Genomic DNA, 13,276 nt, shown 5'->3' on the forward strand with positions numbered 1-13,276 from the left:
CTCTCGGTTTGGATAAGTTGTACTGTCCTTAAAAATGGGGAAAACAACATCTTTACCAGATACAGGGGTGTGTAGGTGAAGAGAGAATAAGATGTGGGAGTAGGAAGAAAGATGTTATTATAACAAGAATGAGGATTGGACATTCAGCTTTAAATTTCAATTTACACAAAATAGGGAAGCATGAAAATGGAAGATGTGATAAATGTGGGAATCCAGAAACAGTAAAGCACATTCTTCTAGAATGTGATGCGTATGAAAGAGAAAGAAATCAGCTTAATCATAAATTAGGTTTGATGGGATATGATAAAGTATCACTAAAGATATTACTAGGGAATAGACGAATGCAATCAAGAATTAAAGAAGAAGTGTTCAATTATCTAAAAAAGACAGGAAATATGGAAAGAATATAAATTGTAATTGTGGGATTTTTGTTTTGTTTGGGGTTTTTTAAAAAAATTTTTTTTTTATATAATATCCTTCTCTCTACCAAATCTGTTCACTCCACACTCCAGATCAGTAGGTGGCGGTAATGCACCTTTAAGTTGGTTTGCCAAAACCGCCGATAAACAGCAGAAGAAGAAGAAGAACTTTTATTTTGAAGTAACATCCGAACTTTTATTTGTAGTGACGCAGAGCGGAAATGGAACACTTGTGAAGTTGTTGTGTTTGTTTGGGTGGACTGAAGTTAAATCTGTGACATCGGTGGGGTGAAACGTCTCGTCGTTTGTAAATCATGGAATCGTCCATGAAAGGTAATATTTACAATTACATTCTTTGTTTTGCAGTTTTTCTCTTTGCACGTCATGTTGGTTGTGAGTAGATAGAATATGTATTTAAATGGATACAAACGCCAGTCAGTGCTGCAGTCAAAGCTCACATTTAACTCGGACCTTGTGCGTTTTATGAGATTTAAATGGCGTATTCGCTGTCTAATGTGTCTTTTATATAGGCAGGGCCAAACGCAGGCACTTGGGGCCCTCAGAATGTGATGATCTGGTGCAAAGCAACGCAGGGAAGGAGTCTCTCACACAGCCTTTTAATGTTAACCTCAGCAACACGGATCCAAACCGAGGACTTCAGCCCAGGACCCCCACCAAAAGAAGCAGACAAGGTGTTGTTTTATTTGTCAGTGCGTTTTGCATCTTTCTGCACAAAACAGTGCTCACTTTGCACTTTAACACCTGTTAATTTTGCTGTTAAGCTTCAGGTGGTGTGGGACAACAGAAAGGCATCACCAGTTTCTTCTCCGTCACTGGAGTCATCAGCACCAGCCCCCAAAAAGGAACCAAGACTCCGGTGAAAGACGAGGAGGAAGAACAGGAACCGATCGGACATCTTATCCCAAAAGAAGAAAATGTAGAAGAGGAGAAGATTGAGGACTATATGGAAGGAATCACTGAGGACATGTTCGATGAAGACTTTGATGTAGGAACTACATCTGTCAAAAAAGAAGAAGAATTGTTGGAAGTTACTGTGAGAAAAGAAGAGGATGAGGAGGACCTGTTCGAAGCCCTCCCTGATGCCCACTACGGGCTGCTAGGAGTGCAGGGAGGCCAGGAGGAGCCCAAGGGCCATGTCCAGGATCTGCCTGAGGAGGTCCTGAGGGAAGTGTTCGCACACCTCCCAGCGGATGACCTCTATCGAAACATCAGCTTGGTGTGCCATCACTGGAGGGCCGTCGTCATGGACCCCCAGGTGTGTTTTTGATGCCTTTTTTAACATTACAGTTAATAACTTTGAATTTCATGTAAACTGTGTATGCATTCATTAAAAAGTGTTGTAGTTGTGTTGGTGGCAGTATTTTGTGACAATAAAATAAGCTGATAAGCTACCACTAAATATTGTAGAAACTTAATTTGCTGTAAAGTTGCTTTGCAATGATTTGTATCGTGAAAAGTGCTGTACAAATAAACTTGAATTGAATTGAATTGAATCTCATGGTTTCTTCCCTAGTTTCTGCCTTGGAAGAAGTTGTACTGCAGATACCGTAAGTGGCAAAATGAGGCGCTGAAGGAGGTGAAGTCTATCCTTGATGATAATCAAATTAACAAAAAGGATGACCTGTGTCTTCTCAATATGTTGAGGTAAGAATACAAAATGTATTCATTTAGTAAAGCAACCATGGGACTTATTATTTGCGCCTTTGAAGCACAGCAGAAAGTGCTTCCCAACCCCCACTTTCACACCTATGGCTCATTTTGAAGTCTACATCAGAGCTGCTGATAGAGCTCAAACCTGTAAGGTGACAATTGTACATCGGGGGTCGACTGTAGCTTAATGATCTGCTGATTGGTCAGTTTAAAGTCAACAAAGCACATCACTGGCAAGACTGATAACGTTTAAAATATTGGCAAAGTACTAATGAAGCCAATATACGCTATACAGAGAAATATAATAGGTATAGATGAATAGATATAGAAAATTATGGAAAAATAAAAAGATTTAAAAAATAATACAATAAGGTTGGATGCAAATGTATAATTAGGTATATACAAAAAAAATAAAATCAAACTTTAGAATATAAAATGTATATGTGACCCTGGATCACAAAACCAGTCATAAGTAGCACAGATATATTTGTAGCAATAGCCAACAATACATTGTATGGGTCAAAATGATAGATTTTTCTTTTATGCCAAAAATCATTAGGATATTAAGTAAAGATAATGTTCCAAGAAGATATTTTGTGAATTTCCTACTGAAAAATATCAAAACCTAATTTCTGATTAGTAATATGCATTGCTAAGGACTTTATTTGGACAGCTTTTAAGGCGATTTTCACCTTTAAAAAGTATTAAGAAAGAAAATATTTTGATTTTTTTTGTACAACTTCAGTTTCCAGATTTTCAAATAGTTGTATCTCTGCCAAATATTGTCCTATCCTTACAAACCATATTGTTTATTCAGCTTTCAGATGATGTATAAATCTCAATTTCGAAAAATTGACCCTTATGACTGGTTTTGTGGGCCAGGGTCACATATATTCTGTGGTGAAAATCTCACTGCATTTTTTGTGCATGTTTTTTCAGGTACATGTCTCAGTTCAAACACAGCAAACGGGTGAATGTGAAGGACGTGTTGGCGTGTGTGAAAGGACATCAGCTTTATGCTCAGGCTGAAGCCTGTATCAAAGACAGAATCCCAGACATGGTGGATAATGAGGTAATGAAATCTCACGGTTCACAATTTCTGCAACTGCTAGTTTAGTGCCCTTGTTTATGTTGCAGCAATGTGCACATCTTGTAAATCTGCATTATAATGTGTGTCCAGTTCCACTTTATTTTAATGTTTTGATATTTAACCGATTATTGACATGTATTACAGGGTCCAAACCCTTGGTCTGCCATGGCCCTGATGTTGATTTTGGCTGACGGAGTGAAAGATGTCTTGGACCTGGTAGCTCTCTTGCGGAAGTCTGGGTGTCTGCTGACAGCAGGAGGAATCTCTGAGTACCTGTGGGCTGTGGCGACTTTGCTCCTGGCAATGAGAAAGAACGATATTAACGTAAGCAACAGGTGAGACACCAGTTTAAAGTCATTTTTCTATAAATGGCCACGACATCTGCACAACAATCAGTTGTGAGTTAAACAACATGATTTTCTGGTCATGTGACTTGCCAAACAAATGCAAATACTTTGTATAGAATGTTTTCTGTATTTTGCAAATTTATTTAAATGATTCTTCACTTTTTATACCTTCATATAGGTGGCATTACAATATCTTCTATGTGCTGCACTTAATGGAGAACACACCTCCTCCTGCGGGCTTGCAAGACAACAGGTGGGAATCAAATTTGGATATTGTATTTGTGTAATATCTACAGTTCAAAAGTTTTTGGTCAGTACGAATTTTTTTTTTTTTGAAATAAATTAATACTGTTATTCAGCAAGGATGCATTAAACTGATCCAAAGTGGCATTAAAAATTTGTAATGTTACAAAATATTTATATTTCAGATAAATACTGTTCTGTTGAACTTTATGAACTGCTGAAAATTCAGCATTGCTATCACAGGAGTAACTTGCATATTAAAGTAGAAAGTGGTTATTTTAAATTGTAATAATATTTCACAAAAGACCTGTTTTTTTTTATATTTATTGATCAAATAAATGCAGCCTTGGTGACCATAAAAACATTTCAAAAGTACCCCAAACTTATGAACAAAAGTGTATATATTAATTACAAATAATATGATATATTTGTGAAATAATTTGTAATATATGATGCAATTGTAATGATCATTTTCATCTTCATTCTCAGACAGCTGATCACTCATGAGCAGCAGCAGATACTCAACCATGACATCCAGAATAACCACGTTGTTAAAATAATGGCTTTTGCTGGTGAGAAAAAATCATTTTAATTGTTTTGCAGCTGAAAGTGTTTTGAGTAGCATGTAATGCTATTCTTATTTGTTGCAGGCACTGGAAAGACAACCACACTCGTGAAGTATGCTCAGCAAAGGGCTCATATGCGCTTCCTCTACCTGGCCTTCAACAAATCTGTGGCGATGCAAGCTCAGCGTTCATTTCCGTACAATGTCGAATGCAGTACCATCCATTCAATGGCGTTCAGAGCTGTGGTAGTGAGGTCAGTTTATACTGTATTTATGGGATCATTGGCAGAGAAACATTCACCAAACAATCACTTATTTTGAAGAATGAATAATATTTTCAATGAGCTATAACCTGAATTATTTGTGTCTCTTTTCTGCTATGCAGGTATAAAAACATGAGGAAACTGTCCAATAATTTGCAGGTGTTTGATGTGGCATGGGTCTTGCCTAAAGGACTCGGAGGATTCGTCAATGCTAAAGTGGTGACGCAAACGCTCCACAATTTCTGGGCGTCCGTAAACCAGTGCGTTGGTCCGGAACATGTTCCACATAAGTACAAGAACACACACGGATTGCCAGAATACCCAGACGATCACCAAAAAATGGTAAAGTGAAGACGTGCAGGTATATGTGACCCTGGACCACAAAACCAGTCATAAGGGTCCATTTTGACCCATACAATGTATTTTTGGCTGTTGCTACAAATATACCCCAGTGACTTAAGACTGGTTTTGTGGTCCAGGGTCACATATCAGTTTACATCGGTGAATGCAGCTTGTGCTTTTGGAAATGTTGTTTTAAGGGTTACTAAATTGTAAACAAATATTACAATCAATTAGTTTGGGTCTTTGCACTTTTTTGTCAGCGTTATTTTGTGACAAAAACAAACCACATTAATAAATCTTTCTCTCCAGGCATTTTCTGGTGCCGCACAGAAGATATGGGACCAAATGGTAGAGCTGAAGTCCAGAAAAGAGAGAGTGTACAACATGACCCATGATGGTAATCACCAAAATTTGGATTTATCAGATATTTAAATGGATTAACTCCAACTAATTTAGCAATAAACCCAAAATCTGCTTTCATATTTTTCTTAGATGTTGCATCTATGGTTCATGTTGTTTTTCCTTTGATTGTTGTTAACAGGATACCTCAAACTCTGGCAGCTGAGTAGACCACAGCTGGACCGATATGATGCCATATTTATTGACGAAGCTCAAGACTGCACACCAGGTTAAAATAAATCTTGGTTTGGTAATTTCATCCAGATTTAGGTCATTTAAGGTAGCATTAAATTTTGTTTTATATTGTTTTTATTTTATTTTATTATGCTGTATTAAAGAGCTGAATTTTGTGGTTTCAGATTCTGTAATGTGTTGTTGACTGTAATGTGTTCTGTTTGTGGTCTTTGATTTTTCCAGTCATCATGGGCATTATGCTCTCTCAGAACTGTGGGAAAATCCTGGTTGGAGATCCTCATCAACAGATTTACACTTTCAGAGGAGCAGTCAATGCTTTGCACGCGGTTCCTCACACACACATCTACTATCTCACACAGGTACAAACAAAAACACAGGAAAATGAAATTACAGATAATATTTGTAGAGGAAGTGGGCCACACATAATTCTACCACTGTGATAAACGTGTTTGTGGGTAAATATGTTCTGATATGACCACTCATATTTTTCACAGAGCTTCAGGTTTGGATCTGAAATCGCATACGTTGGTGCTGCAATATTGGACAGCGGTAAAAAAGTGAAGCAGATATTGGTTGGTGGGAATCAGGATGGTAAGTTTAAGAATTTATATTTAGGCAATTATGATTATTATTATATTTTTGCAAATATTATTAATAATAGTGGTAGAAGTAATGTGAAATTATTTTAATACGGTTTGATAAAAATGCTTAAAGAAACATTAACCCTGTTTTTTTTTTTGTCTTTTTTTCTTAGTTTTTTTCTTTTTAATTGAAGTATGAACCTGGCAATAATAAAAATGCTATGTGTCTGTTTTCAGGGAGTGTTCGAGGGGTGGACACACAAACACTGCAACATCTGAAGTTGGGACAGAGGCTGCCAGAAGGGAGCGTGGCCATTCTGAGCCGCTGTAATGTCACAGTTTTCAGCGAGGCTGTCCGACTCACAGACGTCAACCCCACCTGCAAGATCTACATTGTGGGAGTGAGTACATGAAACATTTGTCCAACCTGGTAATGAATTATCTTAATGTGTCTTTTAAACCTCAAATATATTCTAAACATCTCTGATTTTGTGCAGTTTTTCAGTCAGAGAAAGTTAAGTGATGTGCAAAACATGGTTAGTGTTTCTTTAAAAAAAAAATGCCAACCTCTGATTTTAGGGTGTTGAAAACTTTGGACTGGACAAAATTATGGATCTCTGGGTCCTGATGCAACCAGAGGACAAACGCAAGAATGGTAATTCACTTCTGCTTGAAGGTTTTATAATCTTAGACTCACTGAACAAAATATCCTAATTGGATTGCTCAAAATGTTTTATGTAGTCTTTGCAGTATGTTTCCTATCTGTAAAACTTATTCAGATTATTAATACCTTGTTGGGTCTTTGAAACTGATGGTTGTTAAATTATGCTTTTCTAAAGTTTGCTTTGTTTGGATTTGTTTCTCTACTTTAGAGAGCCTTCTGATCAAGGATTACTTCATCCGAAGTTTCTGCAAAGATAAGATGGGTGGATTCAGAGGTCTGAAGGGATACGCCATGGCCTCGGAAGACCGCGAGCTGGAGGCCAAGCTAGCCGTGGTGGAAAAATAAAACAAACGCATTCCAGAGCTGGTTAAACGCATCTATGATCGTGCCCAGAAAAACCCAGTGTGTGCAGGTGAGTGAGACTAAAGTCTAAAATGGCCTAATGGTTATAGAGTCGGACTCGTAACCCAAAGGTTGCGGGTTCGAGTCTCGTACCGGCAGGGATTGTAGGGGGGGGGAGTGAATGTACAGCGCTCTCTCCCACCTTCAATACCACGACTGAGGTGCCCTTGAGCAAGGCACCGAACCTCCAATTGCTCCCCGGGCGCCGCAGCATAAATGGCTGCCCACTGCTCCGGGTGTGTGTTCATGTTCACGGTGTGTGTGTGTTCACTGCTGTGTGTGTGCGCACTAAGGATGGGTTAAATGCAGAGCACTAATTCCTAGTATGGGTAACCATACTTGGCCACATGTCACGTCACTTTTTCACTTTTAAAAGCACTAAAGCACTGTTTTTGAGAAATACTCAATGATGGCTTGCAACCCCTATATACAATCTGAATACTTTTATATCTCTGATTGTGACAGATTTTATCCTTGGTACGGTGCATAAGGCAAAAGGCCTGGAGTTTGACACAGTGGTTGTGACAGATGACTTCATGAAAGTACCATGTGCTCGACACAACCTGCAGAGAGTGGGCGGTTTCAATGCAGGTTTGTGGCATTTCTTTAGGAATGTATGTTTTTTTAATACTCTCTCTCTGTGTGTGTGTGTGTGTGTGTGTATATAATGTAATAATAAATGTGTTGCACATAATGAAATAAAGCCCAGCACTTACTATTATTATAATCTCTGTATCTGAGCCTCAAAGTCTGTCTGGGCTTTAGCCAAGTGACCGTCTGCACATCTGGTAGATCAAAGTGTCCATAAAGAGTGTATGTTTGTGATGATCTGTGATTCTGAGATAGACCTTAATGTATATGAGTAGTATGCTAGAGATCATGAAAAAAGGTACAAAAGCGGTCACTGGGGAGGTACTCTTTCAAAAGGTACATTTTTGTACCTTGTTTATTCTTAAAGGGTGCATATTAGTACCTTAAAGATGCATATTAGTACTTAAATGTTAGTATCATATTAAAAAGGCTACTGCCCAAGTGATATTTGCATAATGTTGCAGCTGACCAATCAGATTCAGTATATGAAAATCCAGATATGCATATGGCTAATCTTTTCTCTCTGGCTGCAGCAAACGTCCCAGATGACGAGTGGAACCTGTTATATGTGGCGACCACTCGAGCCAAAAGAGCGCTGTACATCACCAAGACCATCAGCAACATCCTCACGTTCACTGGGGTGAGTTATTGCATTTCAGCTTCGTTCTGATCTTTATAATCCAAAGAATATCCAGAAATTGTGAATTTGAAGCATTCTTATTATTCCTGCCTCTTCGTCTTCCATAGGAGTACTTCCTAAGGTCAGGGCTGACCAGCACTCTACCGAGTAAAGACCCATTTCTTGTCTGCTCCATTGAAGGCTGTGAGAACCACATCACTGCAGACGCCGTCCTCAGCATGAGCAAACTCCCCATCAGATATGTTAGTGTCTTTTTCCACCTGTCTTTTAATGGGATAGTTCACCCCAAAATGAAAATTTGCTGAAATGTACTCACCCTCAGACCATCCAACATATAGATGCCTTTTCTTCATCAGAACAGACATGTAGAAATTTAGGATTAAATCACTTAGTTACAAATGCATCCTCTGCAGTGAATGGGTGCCGTTAGAATGAGAGTCCAAAAAGCTGATGAAAACATCTATATAATCCACAATTAATGCAAATGACTCCAGTCCATCAGTTAGTGACTTGTGAAGTGAAAAGCTGCGTGTTTGTAAGAAACAAATCCATCATTATGTGATTATGGGATGAATGTCATCATTTTCTAATCTTTTTGTATTCTATCTATTTGTTTTCTTTTAATTTATTATACAATTAACTAAAGCAAAAAAGGCCTCTAACACTAGCTTGCTCTATTCTTTTTCTATTCTATCTGTTTTCTTTTTATTTATTATATAATAATAAAAAAAAACTTGCTACGTGTACTGCGTTAAGCTAACTGAGACTTGTTATAGCACTTGCGTATCATTGCTCTTTTGTTGATTTTGATTGCTTCCATCGTCCTCATTTGTAAGTCGCTTTGGATAAAAGCGTCTGCTAAATGACTAAATGTAAATGTATGTGTTTCAGATGGAGAGTGTGGACGCGGGCGGCGTTCTGTGTTTGACCTGTGTGGAGCAGCGTGTGGGACCTGCAGCCTTCCTGCTCTCTCCACCTGAACGGGTCAGATCCATGACCTATACCAATGAAAGAATAGAGCTGCCCATCAATGTCGCCATGCTGCTATCTTTACTTTAAACACCACATTCAAGTGCCCTTTTGCCTTTGTGTCTTTTGGAGTGATTTTGCCATGTTCACAATTGTGGATTACTCAAATCTGCACTGGATTTTTTTTTTGTTAGTTTGTTTTATTGTAGTTAAATGCATTTTAGCCAAACTGTTTTTTCCCCGTTGCTTCATTTTACTGGTTCTCCCACATTGTGACTTGCCCTATTTGGAAGACACTAATCATTGACGTCAGTGTTTATAGGTGGAGAATAAGCAGTGCGTCTTTTTCCTGGTTTTTCTGGCAGCTTTAGAAGAGCCTTTTCAAGCCCTCGATAACTACAGTATTACAGCTGTTGTGAACGACACAGTGGTTGAGGAACACTGATGTATAAGATTGTGTTTATGTCCACAGTTGTAACATGAGTGATGTGTGGGAAGAATGCTAACCATTCCTACATATAGTTTTACATAAAGACAAAGTGTGTAATTAGACTAACTTCAGTTTTGCACTGTATATTGTATATTAATTGTCTAATCTAATTTTTTTCCCAAAAGTTTTTTGATGTTTAATACTTTGAACAAGCATGATCATAATTTATGTAACCTTTAATTTTTTACCATTTGAAAAAAAGGTGTAATTTTTTTAAATATATTTTTTATTTCAGCAGACGTTTTCAAAGTGACTTGTATGTCATTGTTTGAGAATTTTGTATATTCATTGTCTAATCTAATTTTTTTCCCAAAGGTTTTTTGATGTTTAATACTTTGAACAAGCATGATCATAATTTATGTAACCTTTAATTTTTTACCATTTGAAAAAAAGGTGTAATTTTTTTAAATATATTTTTTATTTCAGCAGACGTTTTCAAAGTGACTTGTATGTCATTGTTTGAGAATTTGTAATCATATGTATATATCTATATGTATATGTTGCGCAGACTAAGTAAATCTTGGGCAGATCTGGTGCAGTCTCACAGTTTTTTTTTTGTTTTGTTTTTCCTTTTTAAAACTTTGTAATATACATTAATGCTACATTATTTATATTTATAAAATAGGTTGTGTATAAAATACACTCTTTATATTTATAAAATGTTGTGTAAAATATCTAATGACAATTAGATTTTTTTTTGTAAATTGAATAAATTAATAATTAATTAGATACACAAGTATTACACATTATGATTTATCATGTAGGAATAGAAAATATTGGTCTTTTATAATATTGTAAAGTGTGTGTGTGTGTGTGTACATATCATAATGACTATGTAATAATAATGTTAGATAATTATCAAAATATATAATAATATATATAGTAAAATAATTAAACGGTATTATATTGTCATATATTAACGTATTGGCCACACCCACTTCTGGTATATGAGAAAAGTTCGGGACGTCCCCTGTAAGACACAGTAAGACTTGACACAGTGGCGTGCGTGGATTTCAGAGATTTTAAGAAGACATCTGGACAAAAAAGTGCATAGCTGGGTCTCATGAGGATAAATAAGAGAAACGTAGCACTCTGTGAGTCGGTTTCGCTGGACGGCTGTGCGTTCTCCAGCTTGGCCACGCCCACTCGACCGCGCCGTACAGATTAAATGAACGTTACCGCGCGATTTACTGCTGGGAATTAAACTGGAAACTGGTGAGTGGCCAATATAAACAATTCAATGTAAATCAGTGACAAGCGTTTTTTCCCTCTTATTTTACGGTTTGCGCACCGCTAAGTTTTACATACAGACTCACCTCTTTTTTATGGTAACTATCAGTGATATTTGGTTATCTTTGTTGTGTGTCAATTGTTAAGACTTTGAAAACCTATTTGCGACATTGTTTCGTTTATCTCAAGAAATGAAGAAACTCCGCCATCTCTTGTTTCTACAAGGTTAGTGTTATTTTGGATAATGTTAACAAAAGAAAGGAAGACATTATATAAAGGATAACTAATGAAAGTCATTACAAGGATTGTAATATTGTATTGTAATAGGCCTAGTCCACTAATATGGACGTCCTCTCACAAAATATAGGATATATCAGTATAGCGTACATTAAATACAAATCTGTTATTGATGTAATAGTGTGTTAATGTGATTAATGAAAATATAAAATGTTGCTTTTAATAGTAGTAAGTTAACATTATCTGTCTGAAGGATACAGTCACATCTAAAATTTAGTTTATGGCCTTGTATATTTTAATTCATTTATCATTGTTTAAGTCTTCTGCTTTTAAAGCCCAAAAGCCACACAAATTGTTAGCAATTAGAATAATTGGTATTCCTTCTATTATAGCCTTTTTTAAAGAAATAGGACAAGAAACTGTGTAAGTGACATGCGAGAGCTTTTTAAATAGGCATAGTTTAGAAGACCCTAAATAAATGAAAAGAATCAGAGCTTAGTTTTCAAACCATAATGCCAGATTTGAACTTTTTCTGCAAGTCACTGTTTGGTTTTACTTGATTTCTGGTTCCTTTCAGCAAAACTAATACGTTTACTCCATTCTGAGAGGTCTAAGAAGATATGATATGAAGAGAGGACAGAAAGTGAGTTTTGAAATAAAACTGATAACTCTGAGTTTAGAGCTTAGCGAAGAATGCCATCAGGAAGGAAAGGCCAGGAGACTCCCGATAAACAGTCCCACATGTGTGCAAAAGTCTCGAGAGACCCAAAATCCCTTTAGAAATGTGTCTTAGATGCGACCAAAAGACTGGTTTGAAATTAACCATTAAAAAGCTCATTAGTAAATAAGTAAAGTGCTCTTCATCAACACCAAACCAACAAGTTCAGTTCTTAAAACTTGCTCACATTATTTTATTTCATTCTTTAAATTAGTTGTTTTGATCTATTAGATGTTTCACAATTAAAGTCCTATAATATTTGAAAGTACTTATTTTCGTTTTCTAGGTTTAGAAAAGCAAAATCTAACTAAATATTTAGTTTCATATCCCTGTGAGCCATCTTTTTCTTTCTCTCCTTTACAGATGCTGATGGAGAAACATGGCTTTGTTGAGGAAAAGTAAGTAACAAATCCAAGTTTTGCAGATTGTGTTTCCATGAATCCCCCCATGCATTTGGTTATTGCATCACTCTTTCATAATGCATGAAAAAAATCATGTCCAGTGTATGAGTCACTCTGAATCAGACTCCTGATACAAAATGAAAAGACTTACGTAGATGATTTTAGATCATTCTCTTGTGAAATCTCATGGATAACTGAGATCAGTGATCTCAGAGCACACGGGATGTTTTAGTGCCTCGTTTTGCTCTGCTGTCCTGCAGAATAGGAATGTGTCCTGTGTGTGTTTGTGGTGGAGGAGGGGTCCGTCCCACTGGTCGTCCCAGAGTAAATGAGGTAACCAGGCAGATTAAACCCATAAAAGTGATGTATAGCAGTGGGCTTCTTATCAGAACACATTTACTGAAGACTTAAGCCTTAACTTAAGTTTATTTATTTATTTTTTTTATTTTATTTCCTATTCCGTTTTACTAAGGCCTTGAGAAGAGGTATAAAGGCATGTTTTACATTAGTCAAGGTATGGAAAGCAACAAAATACACAGATGTTTACATTATCTTCTTCAGCCGACCTCAGCCTGGACAAGCACTAACCACGACCAAAAACAATTTTTGTGTCTGATTTGCTGTATTATTTGAGTATTATTTATTATACCTTTATTTGACCCTCTAACTCTAGCACTTTCTATTTTATTTTAATTCTATTTTATCTATATTTATCTTTTTTTTTTCTTTTTTTTTTTTATAACAACAAAAAACAAACAAACACTAGCTTTCTATTTTTTTCTATTCTATCTACTTGTTTTTCTTTGTGTGTGTGTGTGT

The 13,276-nt window shown here is 36.6% G+C and overlaps 2 protein-coding genes across 2 annotated transcripts in view; both read left to right on the plus strand.

The window, feature by feature from the left end:
- Nucleotides 1–636: 636 nt before the first annotated feature.
- Nucleotides 637–10,201, plus strand: LOC107726062 (F-box DNA helicase 1-like). The gene is made up of 22 exons (XM_016535537.1): nt 637–752; nt 950–1,111; nt 1,202–1,695; nt 1,954–2,084; nt 3,030–3,162; nt 3,325–3,515; nt 3,706–3,780; nt 4,260–4,342; nt 4,421–4,589; nt 4,721–4,940; nt 5,250–5,337; nt 5,482–5,568; nt 5,757–5,893; nt 6,029–6,125; nt 6,353–6,516; nt 6,695–6,770; nt 6,988–7,191; nt 7,647–7,772; nt 8,306–8,412; nt 8,520–8,654; nt 9,304–9,995; nt 10,187–10,201. Exons 1-17 carry the CDS (start codon nt 734–736, stop codon nt 7,122–7,124), a joined length of 2,463 nt encoding a protein of 820 aa, XP_016391023.1. The 5' UTR covers nt 637–733; the 3' UTR covers nt 7,125–7,191; nt 7,647–7,772; nt 8,306–8,412; nt 8,520–8,654; nt 9,304–9,995; nt 10,187–10,201.
- Nucleotides 10,202–10,865: 664 nt separating this feature from the next.
- Nucleotides 10,866–13,276, plus strand: part of LOC107726018 (glycosyltransferase 8 domain-containing protein 2) — a 7,075-nt gene continuing 4,664 nt past the window's right edge. The window contains exons 1-2 of the mRNA XM_016535477.1: nt 10,866–11,086; nt 12,420–12,454. Of these exons, the coding sequence (XP_016390963.1) occupies nt 12,436–12,454 (19 nt within the window). The 5' untranslated portion in view covers nt 10,866–11,086; nt 12,420–12,435. The remainder of the gene's footprint in view (nt 11,087–12,419; nt 12,455–13,276) is intronic.

Source organism: Sinocyclocheilus rhinocerous, unplaced genomic scaffold (assembly GCF_001515625.1).
Source record: "Sinocyclocheilus rhinocerous isolate Xijiao unplaced genomic scaffold, SAMN03320098_v1.1 scaffold395, whole genome shotgun sequence".
Taxonomy (NCBI): domain Eukaryota; kingdom Metazoa; phylum Chordata; class Actinopteri; order Cypriniformes; family Cyprinidae; genus Sinocyclocheilus; species Sinocyclocheilus rhinocerous.

Excerpts from the sequence above, each read along its gene's own strand:
- LOC107726062 (XM_016535537.1), top strand. Across the intron at positions 3,163-3,324 it reads CAGACATGGTGGATAATGAG|GGTCCAAACCCTTGGTCTGC; the intron begins GTAATGAAATCT and ends CATGTATTACAG. Across the intron at positions 5,569-5,756 it reads AGCTCAAGACTGCACACCAG|TCATCATGGGCATTATGCTC; the intron begins GTTAAAATAAAT and ends TGATTTTTCCAG.